General features: G+C 58.6%; 1 protein-coding gene across 3 annotated transcripts in view; it reads left to right on the top strand.

The window, feature by feature from the left end:
* Positions 1-1,212: 1,212 nt before the first annotated feature.
* Positions 1,213-18,078, top strand: part of Fam167a (family with sequence similarity 167 member A) — a 29,519-nt gene continuing 12,653 nt past the window's right edge. The window contains exons 1-3 of one of the 3 annotated variants that reach the window (XM_023714732.1): positions 1,213-1,407; positions 6,270-6,357; positions 14,311-15,000. In XM_023714732.1, coding sequence (XP_023570500.1) covers positions 14,620-15,000 — 381 coding nt within the window. In that variant the 5' untranslated portion in view covers positions 1,213-1,407; positions 6,270-6,357; positions 14,311-14,619. Of the gene's footprint in view, positions 1,408-6,269; positions 6,358-13,829; positions 14,031-14,310; positions 15,001-18,078 lie in introns of those variants that run through there. The other 2 variants (XM_004630710.2, XM_023714733.1) reach the window with 2 other exon arrangements.

The following is an 18,078-nucleotide window of genomic DNA, read 5'->3' as shown; positions in this document are numbered from 1 at the left end:
GACTCTGAAAGACAGATGGGCACTTCGAGCTTCAGTTTTAATGCCTTGAAAGTAAAGGAGTTTCTCCTCTTTGTCTCAGTGTGGCTGCAAACAGACTAGGTCCAGAGGTCTGGAGCACCTGATGAAGGTGGCAGAGGGAGGGAAGGGCCATGTCCACCCCAGGGCCTGCACAGGGCAGGGCCGGCGCCCCGGGCATCGCAAAGGGAAGCAGCCAGAGTGATCTGCTGGGTGATAGCCAGGCCGGGACCCTAGTGGGGCCCCAGGTTTTCCGCCCTGGGAAGTCGGCTCTACCCTCTTGTCTTTTCCTGCAGCCCCCTTCATCTCTTCCAACACCCCCAAAACTGGCTACATAGCATCCCTGAGCCAATTTGCCTAACACGGTTCAGCAGCTCACGTTCACGCTCCTGAATCAACGCTGCAGGAGATTCAGCAGGCCGGAGCGCTGAAGGCAGCTGTCCGTATCCATGAACCCTAACGTAGCCCACCTGAGCCAAGACAGTGGCAGGTGGGGACAGGGATGTGTCCAGAGCTGAAGGTCCGATGTGGGCGTCTTCCCTCAAGTGACCTCTAGCACAATGGAGAGGGCAGGGGGTCCCCGAAGGTCACCAACCTGAGAGAGGGGCAGAGGATGTCCGCAGGGCAGGAGGAAAAGAGACTGGCAGGTTCACTTAGGGGGACCTTCCGCCCCCAGGCAAATAGGAAAGGGGCGTGGTGGGATCTGGGAGGAAGAGGCGGCCTTCCGCCAGGCCCGGGTGGGGGCCAGAGGCCCTCGCCGCAGCCAGCATGGATCCCGCAGGCTGCGGGGAAGGTAAGGGCGGCCCCAGCTGCCGTCCTGTGCGTCCTAGGTGCCTGCAGCTCTGGGGTTCCCCGGGGAGGCAGGGCTGCACCTTTGCCCCCGGAGTCCCTGCCAGGCCTCAGCCTTGGGGACAGCCCTAGCCGCAGTGGGTGGAGCGTGGGGCTCAGGCTGGGGCTGAGGGGTCCTGCCCCCTCCACCCAGGCCGAGCGCTGACCATGGGTTTATTTCCAGGAAAGTGAGGATCCGATTTCATGAAAAATGGATGCTTGGGTTTGGTTTCACCTAGGGTCGGGAGGGCTTGCGGCTGGCCAGCCGTGCTCCGGGAGGCGAACTCGGGGGGCTCTAGGACCTGCGCGCACTCGGACCCCGGCTGAGCTTGAATAAGGCCGCGACGTAGCGCAAAGGCTGGCGACACCGCCGCGTTGCCAGGCAACCGCCCTGACGCAACGCAGAGAAAACCACGTCTCTTCAAAAGAACAGTGCCGAGGATCCACAAGAGGCGGGAGAAGCCAGCGCCAGCAAGGAGCAGGCGGCGGGGATCAGGCGCCAGCGCCAGCGCCAGCGCCAGCGCCAGCAGCAGCACGACCGCGCGGATGCCTCCTGCGCCCAAGGTGGGTTCGCGCCCGGGGAAGGAGGGAGGAGGGCCGGCCAGGGAGGGTCCGGGTCACCTGCTCCTGGGCTCGCACCTCTCCCGAGGACGGGCGGCTGCACTACGCTCCGTCCCACCCTCAGCTCGCTGCTGGCCTGGCCAGGGCTGAGATTCTGGGTGGACATTTGGGATTAGAGGGGGTGGCACAGACTGCCCAGGTCATCTGTGACGTCCACGTCCACCCGTCTGCTTCACTCGGGCTCGGCCCCATCAAAGTTTCGGACCCCAAGACTGCAATCGAGCTCAAGTGACCCAGGGCAAGGTCCCCCACGATAGCCCTTGCGGCTGAAGCCAGGGTGGGAGGGGACTGCACACCCAAGGCCCTCAGGGTAAAGACAGGTCAGCCCCGTAGCCAGGCACCAGGGTCAGCAGGAGGAGGGTCCACCAATCCCATGGGGCAGGAGACGTCTCCTTCAACCAATTCGGGTGGGTGTGGTGCTTTTGCAAACCCCTGCACACCTGCACCAATGATCTGGAGGCAGGTGGTCCTTGGTGGCGGGGCCTGGCGTCTCACCTGCGGCAGATTCTCCTCAATCAAGTTGTACACTCTCTGTCATCCCGGGAATCCCACACGCCAAGACGGCTTCCATGCATAGGGCTGTCCCCACGCACCCAGCGGAGTCCGCGCTCCAAAGCTGCTTCCCTTCCACGCCCCACAGACAGGCATCCTGCTCAGATATAGGGCTGATGTGGTCTCGGAAAGCTAAGGTGGTGGCACCTCTAGCCTGACTGCGTCCTCGGGATGGCGAGGCGCCTGCCAGTGTGGTTTCAGGACCTGCCAAAGCACCCTCGAGCTGCTCCTCCAGTGTTTGTTTGCCGAGGGATTCTACCAGTCACATGCTGCTGGGAGCCTTCACACCCGTGGTCACTTTAGCCTCAGGACCAACCTTGCAGGGTCAGTGGTGTGCCTGTGTGGTCAGCGGGAATCAGAAGTTAGGCCCTTGGGTGCAGCATATGCAGCTGGTGAAAGAGCATACTCCCAGGCCTGCCTCCCCAGACTCCTGAAGCAGCACACTCAAAGGAACCCAGTTATCGAAAATCTAAGGGTCCCAGTCCAGAGAAGGGAGAGAAGCCAGTCACATCTAGATGAAATGAAAGCTGTGTGCTGGGCTCATCCTGTGACCTGAGAAGGTCCCCTGCCAGCTGATGCTTGTCACATCCAGGATAGAAGACCTGGCCAGCTTCAGAAGGCTCCTTCTTGCTGACCCGAGACCCCTGACTCTGTGCCCTTGCTCACAGCCTCAACCTCGCATTTGCGTGCATGGATTCACTGAGTGACGGAGTGACCAGTCCCTGCTGCCCGGTCTACTAGCTTAGCTGCCCTGCAGGGGACACTTAAATGAATCTCAAGACCCATGCACTCCAGACAGTGAGGGAGCGGCTGGTGGTCAGTGCCTGGTCGCTCCGGGTAGATCTTGCTGGTGGATAAGAACTAGTGGCTCAGGGACCGCCTGGAAGCCCAGCCCGTAGAGCTGTGCTCTACCAAGTGATGGCTTTTTGTTCCACTGGAATGTTGAGCTGCTTGCCAAGGTGGAAGATCATCAGATGGCAGTGGGGATGGAGAAAGCCACTGATAGATGTCCCTCAGGAGTCACTAGGGTGGCTCTGATGTGTGAGCACCTGGGGCTCATAGGGATGAGTGGGGACAGTGGGGACTGCTGAGCAGAGCAGGGGTGCAGGGAGCAGGCAGGATGGGCTGGTGAGGAGGAGCGAGCCTGGTGTCCCAGCAACCACATGCCACACAAGGCCAGTTGCTGAACAGAGTCTGGAAGACTGCAAACCTGGGCACTTCCCTGGCTGGCCGGAGCTCTGTCCGCTGGAGTCCAGCCCTCCCCTCTCCACCTCTCTCTCCAGAAGAAAGTGGAGACAAGGAGCAGGAGGAACAGCAACAGCAGTTGGAAGCTACACTGCCCCAACCTGCCTGCTTTCTTCCTGGGCAACCCAGACCCTCAGAGCCTCAGCCCTGTCCATAGAACGGCTCCTCCTGCTCTTGAGCAACAGGAAAGGTCCTCTGCCCTGGGCAGCTCCAGCCCCGGGCACTCTGTGTGGCTCCTGGGAGCTCCTGTGGTGGATCCTGTCCTGCCTGGCCAATCACACAAGGACTCTCCAGTTGCCAGCCCACCCTGTGTAGCCTCTGCCCCAGCAGCTTTGGCAGACGGGGTTCAGCTTATCTCTGTGGGGTCAGGGACTAAGCCCCCTCTCACTCTTTGCCAGGTACCTGATGCAGGTTTGGGACTGGCCATGGGTCCCTGTGGCTTCCTCACAGGGCATGTCCCTTGACCCTGAGCAGGCACATGTCCAGGCTCATTTCCCACATGTGCATAGTCCCAGACGATGACCTCTGTGGTGGCCACAGTCCCAGGCTTCTGCAGGGCTAGGGAGCCAGCAGTGCCTCTGAGTCAGGCTGAAAACACCCATGCAGGGTCCTGATGCAGGGCTGTGGCTAGGAGGCCACAGAGGGCCTGGCGCTGCCCCATCCACCATCAAGTCAAGGAACACTGAATGCCTGCCCTGTAAGCATCTCAGCCCTGGGGACCTGGGCAGGAAGGAACTGACCCACACACACTCTGTGGCCATGCAGGCAGATACCCCAGCTTGTGCTTCTGTCATCACTGCCATATTCGGTTGCTTGCAGCTGCTGAAAACCTAGAGGAAGGTGACAGCAACCCTACTCTCAGATATGAATGAATGCAAGCCTTAGGAAAAAAATAAAATCCCACCACACACGCAGTCACTTTGAAACCTCGTTTATTTCCAGATCCAGACAGCGTGACCCACAGTCTTGGTGGGGGCTTACTGACCTGTCTCCTGCTGCCCTCAGTACCTTCTCAGGAGGGCTTGGGAGATCTTCCTTCTTGCCCCTGTTGAAGTCAAGCCTCCCTGGAGTTTGTCTGGGCAGCCTGAATACCTGTCTTCATGGACAGCAGTGCATTCCTCAAAGTTGTTTTGCTGAGTACCAAACACTTGGTGCTTCTGAGGATGAAGACTAGGGTCAGCTGCCCTGGCTGCCTAGGAGCAGGGACTTCTGTGGACGGCGTGTGGGAGTCTGGACTTGAATGTAGCTGGGCTTAGCCCACCCACTAACCCCACATAGCACAGGGCACCATGTCTGCAATGGATTTGAGGTCAGTAACGCAGAGTGTGCTGAGGATGCATGGGGCAGTGGCCCTGTGTCTCGGAGCACGGAGCGTGGCTGGGACTGCTGAGTAGGCCCTGCAGTGCATGTAGCCAGGGCAGCAAGGTGATGCTCTGTAGCACACAGACACACTTCAGGGCACTGTGGGGGCTCAGAAGCCACTTTGCCAGGCGACAGCCCAAGGACAGCACCAGCCAGGCACCGTGAAGGGCAGACAGCAGCAGCCCACCCAGGGCCAGAACTAAGAGTTCTTATACCCCTTTCTCCCTCGGTCCTCCCAGACTGTGAGGCCGACTCCGCTGGGATCCTGTTTCCAGATGAGGAGCCTGAGACCTAGTGGCTTGAGCCGGGTCACCACGGCTCATGGAGCCAGGTTCACAGTGAGGGAACAGTCACACACTACCTGCTCCGCCTGCCTACAGGCACTTAGGACCGACACTCCCTCCGTACCCACCTCCTGCAACCAGCTGGCCGAGGCCACCCTGGACCCCTTGTCTCCCCAGGATGGGCCCACCTGCACTCCGGGAAACACTAAGCCCTCCAGCCCTGAGGTCAGCATGCCCAGACCTGCAGCTTGCGTAAACATGCGTGCACCACGGAGCCTCTGAGGAAGTCCTTATGCTGGGAACTCGCAGGCTAAAACAGAAAACAAGACATTAGAAGGACAAATCTCACTTGAAATGGAGTTTGTTGATTTTGCTGATCTGAAGTTGGAGCCAATTATCTTGAGGGTCTGAGTAGGTGCCACTGCCTTGTTTGGGGGCAGGGACAAATGCCACTTTGGTGAGTCTGTGGGCTGCAGGGTGCTCAGCTGGGAAGCCCTCCTTTTCCTGTAGCCAGGATAGGGCTGGAGCTGCGCTCTGCTTTTATCTCTGCAGATTGCTCTAAAGGCCACTCTGTCTGCTTTCTGTGCCCACATCTGTATTGCCACTGTGAGCTTTGGCCGGAAAGGGCCTGTGGTCACCAGTGTCAGCTGGCCAGGATGATGACACGCTGTGTAGACAGCCCTGCCTTGTCCCTCCCTGTTTCCTACAGCCACTTCCCACTCTAGACCCAGGTTCTCAGGTTCACAGGCACCTCGCCCTGCCTGCCCGAGCAGCCTTCCCTGGGGCTGCAGAGGGGACATGGCAGGGACTCTGGGTGTCCTCAGGGTCCCACCTCCTTAGAGCAGCCCTGTGCTTTCCCATCTCCTTTCAGGGAAGCCCTAAATTGGATGTTTGGCTCAGGAGCCCAGGCCTCCACCCAGCTGACCAACAGCAAGGCACAAGTCTTTCTTGGCAATTTTCTCCCAAACTTCGTTCATTGGGAAAAATGAAAGGAAAGGTTTCTGCACTCCTGGGTGCCTTACCGTCACCTCTCAGCAGCTGGAGCAGGGCTCATCCATTATTCAGCACTGACCTAGCACTTTGAATTTGCGGAGATTTTAGGTGTTTGTAGAGATTCTTCCTTGTCATGTCTGGGCAAAAGGAAACAAGTTTTCTCATTTTCTAGACAACAGAAGCAAGGATAAGCTTGAAGTTCAAGGATTGTGGTCCAAGCCCATGCAGTGGCGCCAGTGGAGCCTGGTGGCCTCTTCTGCCCTCGTAATTTCTCTGGGTTTTGGTTTCTCAGCCATAGTGTGTTGAGAAAACAACAACAAAATATAAACTGAGTTTGACTTTACAATGCAAGCGCTCTTGCTATTCCAGGTGTGTAAATGGAAGCTTTGACCTCTGAGTAGAGCTGCACCTGTCAGCAAACTAGCTTCGAGGGGTGAAGGTCCCCAGGAGAATTCAGGTAAGCACTCTGCACTGCCCTTGATCTGGGACCTGGTGGACTGAGCTCTGTCTTGGGAGGGAAGGAGAGGCCATGGCACCAAACCCAGCCTGGGCAATGGGAGAGGCTGCTGCCTCCCTTAGAAGCAGGGGTGGATTCTCATGGGGCTTTCCAGGGAGGGTGATCAGACAGCACGAGATGTGTCTAGTGGTAGAAAGGCCAGGGCCACCCTGGGGGGCAGCAGGCACCACTCTGGGGCACTCCTGCCTATAGTGTAGACCGGGTGTGTGTGTGTGTGTGCACATGTGTGTACGTGTTCATATGTTTGAGGAGGATCCCAGGCAGGGGAGACTGTTCTGCATAATGCTAACCCTAACCCTAACCCTGCGCCCCTACCCACCAGCCACATCCTAGCCAGAGCACAGGCCCACAAGGAACTACCTGCTGCGCACACTCACATGCGCGTGCTCACACATATGCACCCACAAGACACATACACACGCACCTGTCTCTGTCTCTGTCTTTCTGTCTCTGTGTCTCTGTCTCTGTCTCTCTCTGTCTCTGTCTCTCTCTCTGTCTCTGTCTCTGTCTCTGTCTCTGTCTCTGTCTCTCTCTCTCTCTCTCTCTCTCTCTCTCACACACACACACACACACACACACACACAGCTCCACCATATTCCCTCCCCTTCTACACCCTCAACACAGCCAGGCCTCTGTGGGGCCCCCATCCCAGGGTTCCCAGCAGTGCTCTGACCATGTACCGGGATGGCAACAGGCCTGGAGGTGGTGACAGAGTAAGGGAGTGTTGGGAACAAGGCCAGCCCAGCCAGTGTCCCTCCTGCTTCGGTCACCATGGTAACCTGAGGTTGAAGAGAAGGGCCCGGGCAGCTCGGCAACAACTCTGCAGGGTGCAGGGCTGTGTCCCCTCCCTTTGGTCCCTTTTGTCTGCAGTGTCCCAGTGGCCACATCGCAGGCTCCGCCTGCCACCCTGGGTGCCACTGGGAGGTCAGCGCCATCCGCCTGGGGCTTTTAGTGCAATGCCAGCATCCAGTTGATGATTAAACCTGGATGGAGAAGCTGGGGCCCCAGCCTGCCTTTCCCTGTTCACCTGTGACACAAGGATCTGTGGTGCCCACCCAGGACAAAGGGATCCGTGTCCTCATAACACCAACAGGCAGGAGAGGGCGGTGAGGTGCCACCCCACTCTGTCAGAGGCTCTGTCCGTAGCTGGGCCGTGACTCTGACGAGGTCAGCGACCAACACAGCACACTTAGCAGAGGGACACAGTGGACCAGCACATGTGTGGGAGCTCTGCCAGTACAGAGCAGCAGGCAGCCTGGACAGCTACGGGCTTCGCTGCCACGCTGACCCAGAGGATGCCCACCCCCAGACCTGCCTGGCTGAGGCAAGGCGGAGCCTGAGGAACTAACCCAGGTGCGGCCACTTCTGCATTCCAGAACTTCTCAGAGGACTCCTGATGCCGCAGAAGGAAAGTTTTCCACATAGGTGGGGCTGGCATCCAGCTCGGACCAGGGTGTGCTCTGGAAGATGGCGGTCACCCAGACCCCTGTCACAGCTGGCCCAGCTGAAAGGGACTAGAAGGCCTGCCCAGCCTTTCTTGCCATCAGATGTGGACCAGTGTCACAGTCCAGATGGTCCCCACAATTGGGCCCATGTCAAAGGACAACATAGCGCAGGGCACAGTTACTATGTCCAGGTTGACAGCTCTGAGAGGATGCTGGGTAGCCCGGGGAAGGGTCTGCAGAGCCTTGGCCTTCTCTGGCCCCTCCAGCCTCGCTGGCTCCTCCTCCCAGGCTCCATCCCTCCCCTTGGCCTGTACACTCTGAGTGCCACTAGGCCAGCTTCCTGTTCTGGGCTCAGTTTCTTCATCTTTTATGGAATGACTGTCGTTTGTGGAACACGAGGTTCTCGTGCCCATGGGGTGCCTGGCACGTGTCAGTGCCAGCTGTCTCCTGAGCTTGACAGCATCGGACAGACAGCCCTCGCAGGAAAGCTACCAGAGCAGGATCGGAGTTGTGTTTTAGAAGATAACTGGCACTGTGGCCGGAGGAGTCCTGGTGAGATATGTAGGGCCAAAAGGAAGAGGACAGTGCCCATGTCCCTGGGCTCAGGCCTCAGGGTCAGGAGCACAGGGTACCTAGGGCCTGGTGGGAAGTGCACCCCACCTAGCCATCCCCCAGTGTTCCCCAGTGCTCCAGGACAGGTACACACTCCTGGGAGCCAGCACCACAGCCCTGGCGTTTTCCTGTGTGAAGTCAGAGCAGGTGAAACACCGAAGTGTGAAAACCCTAGAAAATGCTATTATTGTTGGCCTGCCTGTGCTGGTGCTGGGGGACATGTGTGCGAGGTCCCTGATCCTGCCTAGGTGCGATGCACCTCCTTTCCTGAGCCCCTTTCCAGGTTGTTGGGCCTTCAGTTGTTCCCCCCAGTTCCTGGGCACTACAGTTGGGTGGAGAGGGCTGCATGACCAGAGGACAGTGATCTAGTGGCGGCACTCCTGCTGGGAGGCCCAGGACAGTTTGCCACTTGCCTGTTGTTAGCTGTGAATGAGGACGCATATCAGCTAGGAATGAGAGGGCTTGGTATAGTCTCACTGAGGACAGCCAGCCAGCATCCACACTGGGGGTCCCAGCTGCAGGTGGCGCATCTCCCGCAGGGACATAGGAACATGTGGGAGGGGCCCGTCAGGTGCCATGATGCTGCTCCACAATGCCATCTGGCCCTCATGACGTTCGCTGCCTCTGCACATGAAGCAGGACCCCAAGCGCCAGTAACAGAAAAGGAGCCAGAGGCTGACAGATTGGCCAAAGGTAAAGTCCCAAAGGAGAAGGCAGGCCCGCCAGAGTGCAGAGCTGGAGGCCACCACGGTCCTTTAGTGGGGACAGTTGGGCTGGCACCACCCTCACCAGGCAGCCACACAGCCGAACCCCAAAGGGGCCTGCACCTCTGATTGGCCAAGCTAGATTACTGCTCCCACGGGAGGGGGCTGCAGGGAGGACTTGGTCCTCTGGTCCAGAGAACAAACCGAAGGGTGCTGGCCTGCTGTTCCCAATTTGGACGTTGCTCACTATAGCCAGGAAAGCAGGTGGGCAGAGAGGGCAGACAGACAGGCAAGCAAAAGCCAAGTATTAGTAAATACCCTGGTTTCTTTTGCATCCCGTCTTCACCACCTGCTTCCACTAGTCAGTTATGAATGCCGGAACCTAGCCCCGAGGAGCTTAAGCCCAGGAGAATTGGCAGCTGTGTAATCAAGGCTGGGTGGGGTGGCTCCCAACCAGGCTAATTGTGGGCCCAGACTATCCTGTCTGCCTGGCTTGTGTGCCAGCAGCCCTTCCTGGGGAGAGCTAGGAGCCCCAAACCCTCAGGGAGCCTGGGAGCAAAGCTGGCTTGGTGGGGGTGGGGGGGTTCTAATCAGCCCAGACAGGTCTTGTGACCGCCCCAGGAGGAGGGGATTTCCGCAAAGCATAGCCTCGCGCCCTACAGTAGGGGGTGCTCTTTCCAGAGGAGAGAAGGAGGATGCCAGGTCCGAGGAGGTCCTGTCTGGGTCGCGTTCAGAGTCCCTGCATTTGGTGCAAGCTGAAGCTGTTCCTGACGCGTTCCAAGTGGGGGGCTGGCACACCCGTGTCCAGGAAGTCCAGGGCCAGAAGGGAGGGGGTGGCCTCTGGTGTGGATGGGAAGAGACCGACGCCAGAAGTCTACAGGTCTCCTCAGGTCAAATGCAAGCAGAGTTGAGCTGCGCTAAGTGCAGGTGTGCTGACCTGCTTGCCCATTTGCTGTCATGTTTACATGTCCGACAAGCCAGGGCACAGGGCTTGGTCCTCACCCTGGAGAACATCAGAGGCTACCAGAGAGGGCCATCAAGAAAGTGCTTAGGCACTGGCCTCCAGCCAGACAGCAGGGCCTCAACTTCCAGATTCAGTTTACTTGATCAGTGACTTGGGGTAAGTTACCCAAGCTGTCTGTGCGTCAGTCTCCCCATCTGAAAACTGGGGCTGCTGCTTGCTAATCAGGCAGCACATGTGTTAGCAGAGGGTGCACTTCTAGGAGTGCTGGCGGGGTCGCTCTGAGTAATTGCTGGGCACCGACAACCTAGCGCTGCCAAATCCAGATCCCTAAGAGCCCAGGCAAAGGAGGGAGCGAAGTCTTGGAGGTGTGAGCCAGCACAGAACCAGAGGGGTAGGAGTTGGCAGGGCTTAGAAGCCTGTGTACTACGCGGAAGTGAGTGGTTCTTGAAGAATCCACGGCAGGAAAGCACAGATAAGAGCCCAGGTGGGGAAGAGGAGGAGAGTTTTTCGAGCAGCCCGTGGGGACGTGGGCTTGAAGGCTTTCCAGCCAAGCGCATTAGGTCATCTGGGACAAGGAGTGGGCCCGCAGCTGGGACTGCACCTACCTGGTTCCTCCCAGAGCCGGCAATGAGCTCATGGCTGGCAAAGCCAGGGGACATGTTTGAACGGCAATATGCGTGCAGCGTGGTCTTGGGCCCTGGCATGTTGCGGCTGTGGGGGGGGGGTGCCCCCAGGGTGTCCTCCTGCAGCTGGGTGGACTGCCTAGTGGGGCTTGCCTGGGCCTGGAGGGATTACTGACTGGGTCTCGGCCTGTTTCCCTGCACCCCCGGGGTCTCCAGCCTTCGCTTCCGCCTGCCTTGCTCCGTGCTCCCCACCCTGGGGCACCTCACTTGGATGGAAACCCATTTGTTCTGCATGGTGGGGGCCTCATTCTCCCTGGGCCAGGACCTGAAGTCTCCTGCTGTGTTGCCTATGTGAGAGGCTGTCCAGGGTGGCAGCCTCTGTCCCCAGCACCCAGGTGGCACTTCGCCGCCAGCCCAGGACACATCCACTTCAGTGCCAAGAGCGAGCAGTGGCTGGCAGCCCTTCCTCCTGGACCTCCCTGGCCTAGGTGGGTGACATTCCAGCTCAGCTCTTGCAGCCAGCTAGAAGGACAAGGAGAAAGCCCTCTGGGCCTCTCCAGCCACCAGGGCACCTGGGGGTGGCAGTCCTAGAACAGTGCCTGGTGATCAGGTTCTCAGCATGCAGGTGTGCTGGGGGTGGAAGGAGGCATGCAAAGCTGCAGGCTCAGCCCCTGCCCAGAGCTGTGACCCCCAGCCCTCAGTGATAACCTGCTGTTTAGGTGCGCGCTCTTCACACTCTCCAGAGAGCTTTCCCATGGAGGACTCCGCCTGCTCCCGAGGCATTCCTCAGACCAGGAAAGGGGCCCGGAGAAGAAGAGGAGCCAGATCCTGAGCTTGTTGGCAGTAAGACTGGGACCAGACGAGGCCTGAGTCTGGCCTCAGCCTCCGGATGAACAGCAGTCAAACATGAGTCAGCCTAGCACCCTCAGCTTTGAGGAGAGGAAGCTGGCCTGGGGCCCTGGCTTCATGAGCCAGCTGCTCCCTTCTAAGGTAGACCTGCTCCTGCCAGAGATCTTTCAGACCTTTGAGATCCAAAACTGGGGAGGAGATGGGGCCCCTGCCTGTGTGAGTTGGTTCCCAGGGGAAGATGGCAGGATCAGGCAGCTCAGGCACCCAGGCAGGCCCAGGTCCAGCCAGATGCTGGCAGATATAGGGACGAGGGGGATGGGGCTAGGCACAGCACTGACAGGTGGCATCTGGGTGGACCTCTCAGAGCCCTGAGTGATAAACGCTGCGCTGTGCCACAGGTTCTTCACTGCTGGTCTAGGACTCACTGTGGACCAGGCAAGGGACCTGGGCATGGAAGGACACTGCGACTCTCACTTCAGTTATGCTGTGGACACCATCCTGAAATCCTTAGGATTTGGTGGGGGGCGGTGCTAGGGATTGAACTTGGGGTCTTCATGTGAAGATATCTCCCCAGTCTTTTCTGAATTTCTAAATTTGAGACAAGGTCTTGCCAGGTTGGCAAGGCTAGGATCAAACTCGCAATCCTTGTGCTTCAGCTTCCCAGCCTGACACTGAGGCAGCTGTGTGTGGGTAGAGAGGCTGACTACAGACACGGTGGGTGCTGTGTCCTGCTGTCCCCCACCTGTCCTGCCTCTTGGGCAAAGGTGAGGCTGGAGTGAGCTCAGCACGTGCCAGCAAGCTGCCAATGAAAGGCCACGCCTCGCCTGCTCAGCCCACTGGCTCCTGTTCCCAGGCCCCCTGGAGCAGCTGCAGGGTTGCTAATTAAAACCTCCCCACCCCACACCATGGAGAAGTTGCAGCCACAGGGTTTCCCCTGCCCCAGGACAGCCTGACCACACACACCTCATAGGACACTGCCCCCTGCTGGGGACAGAGGACAGGGCTTCCCCAGGTTGTCTCTGCCTGCAGCTGACTGCTGGCTGTGAAGAGACCCCACCCTGGAAAGGCACCCACTAGGATTCAGCCCCCCAGGCACACTGAGTGAATCCTGGCATCTCAGCAAAGCAGATAAGCAGTGGGCACCTAGGAGGGGCCATGGAAGAGATTCTAAGGAGGCTGCTCAGGACCAGAGACTACACATGTGCTGAGATCCGGGCACACATGTGAACCCTATCCTGCCAGTCCCCAAAAACCTGAGAGGTTAGCAGTATTGCGCCACTTTCCAGATGTGTACACTGAGGCTCAAAGAGCCCAGCAGAGCCCAGAGCTCGGAAATGATCCCAGCCTAGCCTCTCTAAGGGAGATCAGCAGCCCTCAGTCCTGCGCCCTCACACGCCCTGATCTCTCAGGGATCTGCTGCTGTCTGGGTCCTAGTCCGGACCTAGTCTGGGTTCCTAGTCCATGGCATCAGAAGCCCAGGGAGCCTGGGATCTCCTGCTTCCAGAAGTCTGTGCTGGCCCGGGAGGGCTCCCGCACTCTCCCTGGGAAACACCCACTCAGGCAGGGGCAGGCTCAGCAGGAGGGGGACAGCACTCCGTTGTCCAGAAGACCTGCCCTTAGATCTGCCTCCCAGCAGCCCAGCCTGCCCTCGCATTCACCTTCTTGTCTTGGTTCTGTCCCCTGATCCATGTCTGCCAAGTTCCCACCTTTCCAAGCACCCATGGTGATGGTGGTTTCTTTTTCTTCAGCCAGGGGTTTCTAAGCATATACAAGTCAACAGACATTGCTGTCCTCTTCCACGGGGTGGATGCCCTGCCAGGCTCTGAGCACCTGGCTTTTTCATGTAAACCTTGTCTTGGATGCTGTTCCATAGCAGTCCATTCTCGTACAGCCATGCTCCTCAGCATAGAGTTTTCAGTCTCGCTCTGAAAGCCAAGGTGCATCCCCCACCACTCACTTGCTCTGTTCCTGGGGACACAGGAATCTGAGGACGGGAAAGTCCCAGCTAATTCTGACTGGGTACTTTTCTCCCCTTTTGGCGGGAGGGGCTGAGGTGACCCTTGGCTTGTGCCTCTCCTAGGCACAGGGAGGCAGCCCTGATCACAGCTGGGGCCCTCAAGGCACCTGGTGCAGTGCACTGCAGTGCAGGCACCTGGAGAATGGGAGAACCAGCTCCCCCGGAGGGTGAGTCACAAGGTTTAATAGCCCAGCTCCTTCCCTCTGCAGCCCTGGGTGAGTGTCCCTCCTCTGAAGGGGTGAGGTCAGGTGTTGTTGCTGAGGAGGAAGCTTAGAGAGGAGGAAGACAGCAGCCACAGCCAGGTGGAGGCAGGGCAGCCCGGCTACCTGATCAGCTGGCTCCGGGGACCACTAGGCCCACCTGGGCCCATCCTCTGCTACCTGCTGGGAGATCTTCTTGGTGAGTCACTTAGTGTCTTCGGGACTCCAGTTCCTCAGTGTAAAATAAGGATAAGAAACTTACTGTAAGCACTAGATAATAGAAGTGGGTTTTATAAATGATAAACATGACCGAATCCTAGCATTAGCATCTCTTCCTTGAGTTAAAGTGGTCCAGTAGTCTCGCTTCCAGTCTTTTCATGGACCTCTCTGAGCCTCTGTTTCCCTGCCTGGGGAGTGGATATGCCTGCCTCCAAGGGCTTTGGGTCCAAACACTGATGCTGCTCTGGTCCTTCCCGCAGGGCCCTGCGCTGCCTGCGCTGCCTGCTCGCCCTGGATCTGCTCTGTGCACCCCCAGGACGGGTGGATCTTGGCAAGCGCTATCTTCACAGATTCCTGCCGTCTTGTCTGTTCCTGCCTCTGCCACACATTGCACTCTCAGGATTCCGGGAGTAATCCTAGACCCCAGGCCCCACAGCTGGTGTGAGAGCCCCAGGACCTACTCTGAGCCCAGCCCCACCCCAGCTGGATGAGGCCGGCCAGACCAGGCTCCAGCCTCGCCCGCTGCCCTCCACGCCCTCCCATGCGTGGCTGCTGTGACAGGCGCTAGAATGTCTGTGCCCCAGATCCGAGTGGATGAAGTGGGCGAGGATGAGGGGCTGGCGGGAGCAGCTGCCCCTCCCGATGACCACCTCCGCAGCCTGAAGGCCCTGACTGAGAAACTGAGGCTGGAGACCCGCAGGCCATCCTACCTGGAGTGGCAGGCCCGGTTGGAGGATCAGACGTGGTCCTTCCCCAGGCCAGCCACGGAGGAGGAGAGCACGGAGCAGGCAGAGTGTGGAGCTGGGGAGCCTCCGATGGCCCAGAGAGAGGCAAGCGAGCATCTGCCGCCTCCTGAGGACGCCAGCCAGGGCGAGGGTGCACTGTGCGCAGGCAAGCTGGAGGGCTTCCAGAGCATCGACCAGGCCATCACTTGGCTCAGGAAGGAACTGGTGAGTGACTGTGCCTCCCTAAGGCCCGGCCTCGTCCCTTCCTCCTCCGTGTCCATCCTGCACCTTACGCACCCTGCACACCTGTAACCATCCAGCCAGACATGGGCAGAATGCAGCTCCCTGCTTCTCTGGGACCTGCGTGTCAGTCAGTGTCTAGCCGCAGACAGGGAGGAGCCCATGAGCTCCTGAGACCCTGAGCTCATGTTAGGGACCCACACCCTGCCGATGGACATCTGACCCCTGGGCTCTGTGTGGCCCTGTGGTCAACCTGCCTTCCTCCTCTGAAGTCCCCTCCCCTGCAGGCCCCCAGACCACTCCCTCAGCAAGTGAGTGGCCACCGTGCTGTGCTAGGCCCTCCCCTGCAGGCCCCCAGACCACTCCCTCAGCAAGTGAGTGGCCACCGTGCTGTGCTAGGCACTGACTCTGGGCTGCCCGCGGGGTTCATGGGGTGACAGACTGGGGGAGGACACTGTGTCTGGGGGCCCTGGCTGTAAGTCCTGTGGTGATGAGCGCCAAACTAACAAGGCGTGATGTTCAAGGTGCTGCCAGGGGCCACAGGACTGAGCACACCTGGGCTGAGGGCTTTGTGGGAGAGGCTGAGTAGGAGTCTGCTCCGGAGCTGGGGTGGCAGTGGCAAGCACCATGTCCCAGGGGCGGGGGGTGGTGGTGACTGTGCACAAAAGGTGTTTTGCTTTGAGCTGGGATGAGCAGCTCGACCCTTTTCCTGCCCACAGGCAAAGCACATTCCCACAGAACAGCTCTCTCTGTGCAGTGTGCCTCAGCCTGGAAAGGGGTGGGTGCACAGAGCAGGGTGTCCGTCCCTGCCTCCCGTGGGGAGAATCTCCCGTCCGCACTACAGTGGCTTTCAGTAGAGCCAGATGCGAGGCTAAGCCTGCCCGAGCTCTCGGCCCCCGCCCTGCCCGTGCCCGAGGCCCAGGTTAGGTACACCCGGTCCCAGGGATCCTGGAGGCTGGGGCAGGCTGCCCTATGGAGCCAGGAGAAACTCGGGCAACAGGGTAGGCAGAGGCCCGTTGGCTGGTTTTGCAGAATCCTGAAGAATAAATCCCCTGTGAAGCCTGGAATTTCTGAAGCTGGGCTTGGGGTGGGAAGGGACTCAGGTCTCTGCTTCACTGAAAACCTGTTTTGGTTTTGATCTTTGATGCCGAGAGGGTTTCCAGAGGACACGTGTGTCACTGGTGGCCGGAATGTGTGTGCCCTCTTTGCCCAGAGCTCCTGGATGCTCTTGGCGATGGAGACACGTTGTGCCCCAGGACAGACCCTGAAAGCTGCCCTTTGAGGCTAAGCTGCTTTGATCTGTTTTCATTAAAAAGAACAAAAAAAAATTTCCCATTCGTGGAGCATAGGTTCATTTTGTGACTGAATTGCTACTGGGATCAGACACAGGCCCGCCTTCCCATGGGTCTGCTTTGGAGCAGGAGGGGTGAGAAGGGGTTCTCCATGTGTTGAGCCCAGAGGGCCTTCCCCAAGCCCACCCCATTACAGCACTCCCATTACAATCAGGAGACCTTGTCGGACTCCTAAAGCCTCTGCCACACCCCAGCCCAATCAAATGAGCCCTTATCTGTAGCCAGCTGGTGGGCCAGGCTAGGAAGCTGGGCCAGGGGCAGGAGCAGCCCCAGGACTGTGGAGAGGGACCCAGGGCGGCAGAAGGGCACTCACTGTCAGCTCCGAGCTGGCTGCCAAAGGCTGTGGGGGCTGGGCAGGGGGAGTATCAGCGTGAGTAACCACAGTGCTTCCCGTGGACATAGCGTTTTCCAGTCCCCCAGCCGCCTCTGCGTGCTGCCAGGGCTGGGCAATAATGGTGATGTGATGATGGTGAGAGTCATCTCTAGCCCAGTGCCCCTGTGTGCCAGATATGTGCTCACGTTAGTCACACTTTCTCACTGTCACCTGACCGCACCTGCCAGGCACCCTGGCTCAGAGAGGATGTGACAGTAAGAGCGAAGTTGGCACTGGAGCCCCAGCTGCTGGGTTGCACTTCCTGACTGCTGCTGTGCACAGTGTCCTCCCAAGGGAACTGGTTTCCTTAAAAGTACGAGTTCTCAAAGGTCCACGAACCATGCGCAGAAAGCCTGGGGCGGGCGGGGTAGGAAGCAAGACTGAGAGGGAGTCCCAGCCTTTGGTTCTCGCAACAGCTCTGTGCGTGTGTGCTTATTCTTTCCATCTTACAGATGAGTAAACTGAGGCTCCTCAGGGTCGGGCAAGCCCAATGATGAGATTAGTAAATCACAAGGCTGGGGTTCAGGCTCTTTCTTCACCTGTGGAGTAGAGAGCTGCAGGGAGCAGTAGCACTGCGGGGGACCTGGGGGACAGGATGGAAGCAGTCGCCCCCAACTCCTGTGTGCATGTAGATCTCCAGAGTCTCTTGTGGAAATGAAGACTCGGGTGCCGTGAGTCTGGGTCAGGCCTGTGATTCAGAGTTCCCAAGCTCTCAGTGACCCCATGCGGCCGGCCACACACTCTGAGTAGAGGAAATGAGAGGAGGCTCAGTCTGGACTCAGGGACCAAGATGAGACCCCAGAGAGCAGCCAGAGCCCCTGCATGGGCTCCAGGCCTGGGTGTGGTTGTCATCGCCTGGTGGCCGGGGCTCCACAGTGAGGGGCAGGAGGGGGCCTGCACACCGCGTCCCAGTAGAACAGGCCAAGCGCTGCGTTTGCTCAGAGCCTGGTCCTCGTGAGCCAGCAGCCAGGAGGGTGGGCAGCTTGCCATGAAGTTCTGCCCTGCCTGCAGCAGGACTCCCAGCAGCAACTTGAAGGCCTTTCGCTGAGGGGGAAGTGTTTACATCCTGCTAGGTGTGTTTTATTTGTGATGCTAGGGGTTGAACTGAGCTACATTTAAACTGAGCTACATCTATAAAAGCTGTTTTATTTTGTTTATCTTATTTTTATTGAGTGAGTGAGTAAGTGAGTGAGATAAAGTCTGGCTAAGCCCCTAAATTGTCTAGGTTGGGCTTGAACTTGAGACCCTTCTGCCTCTGCCTTTCTGAGTATTGGGATTACAGTATTGGGATTACACCACCCCGCACCTGGCTTCTGCTGTTCTTTCTTCTTTTCTTTT

The sequence above is a fragment of the Octodon degus genome, unplaced genomic scaffold (assembly GCF_000260255.1).
Source record: "Octodon degus isolate 3935 unplaced genomic scaffold, OctDeg1.0 scaffold00036, whole genome shotgun sequence".
In the NCBI taxonomy this organism is placed as follows: domain Eukaryota; kingdom Metazoa; phylum Chordata; class Mammalia; order Rodentia; family Octodontidae; genus Octodon; species Octodon degus.
Note: the sequence above shows the minus strand (reverse complement) of the source record. Positions and strands in the feature narration are given on the sequence as shown.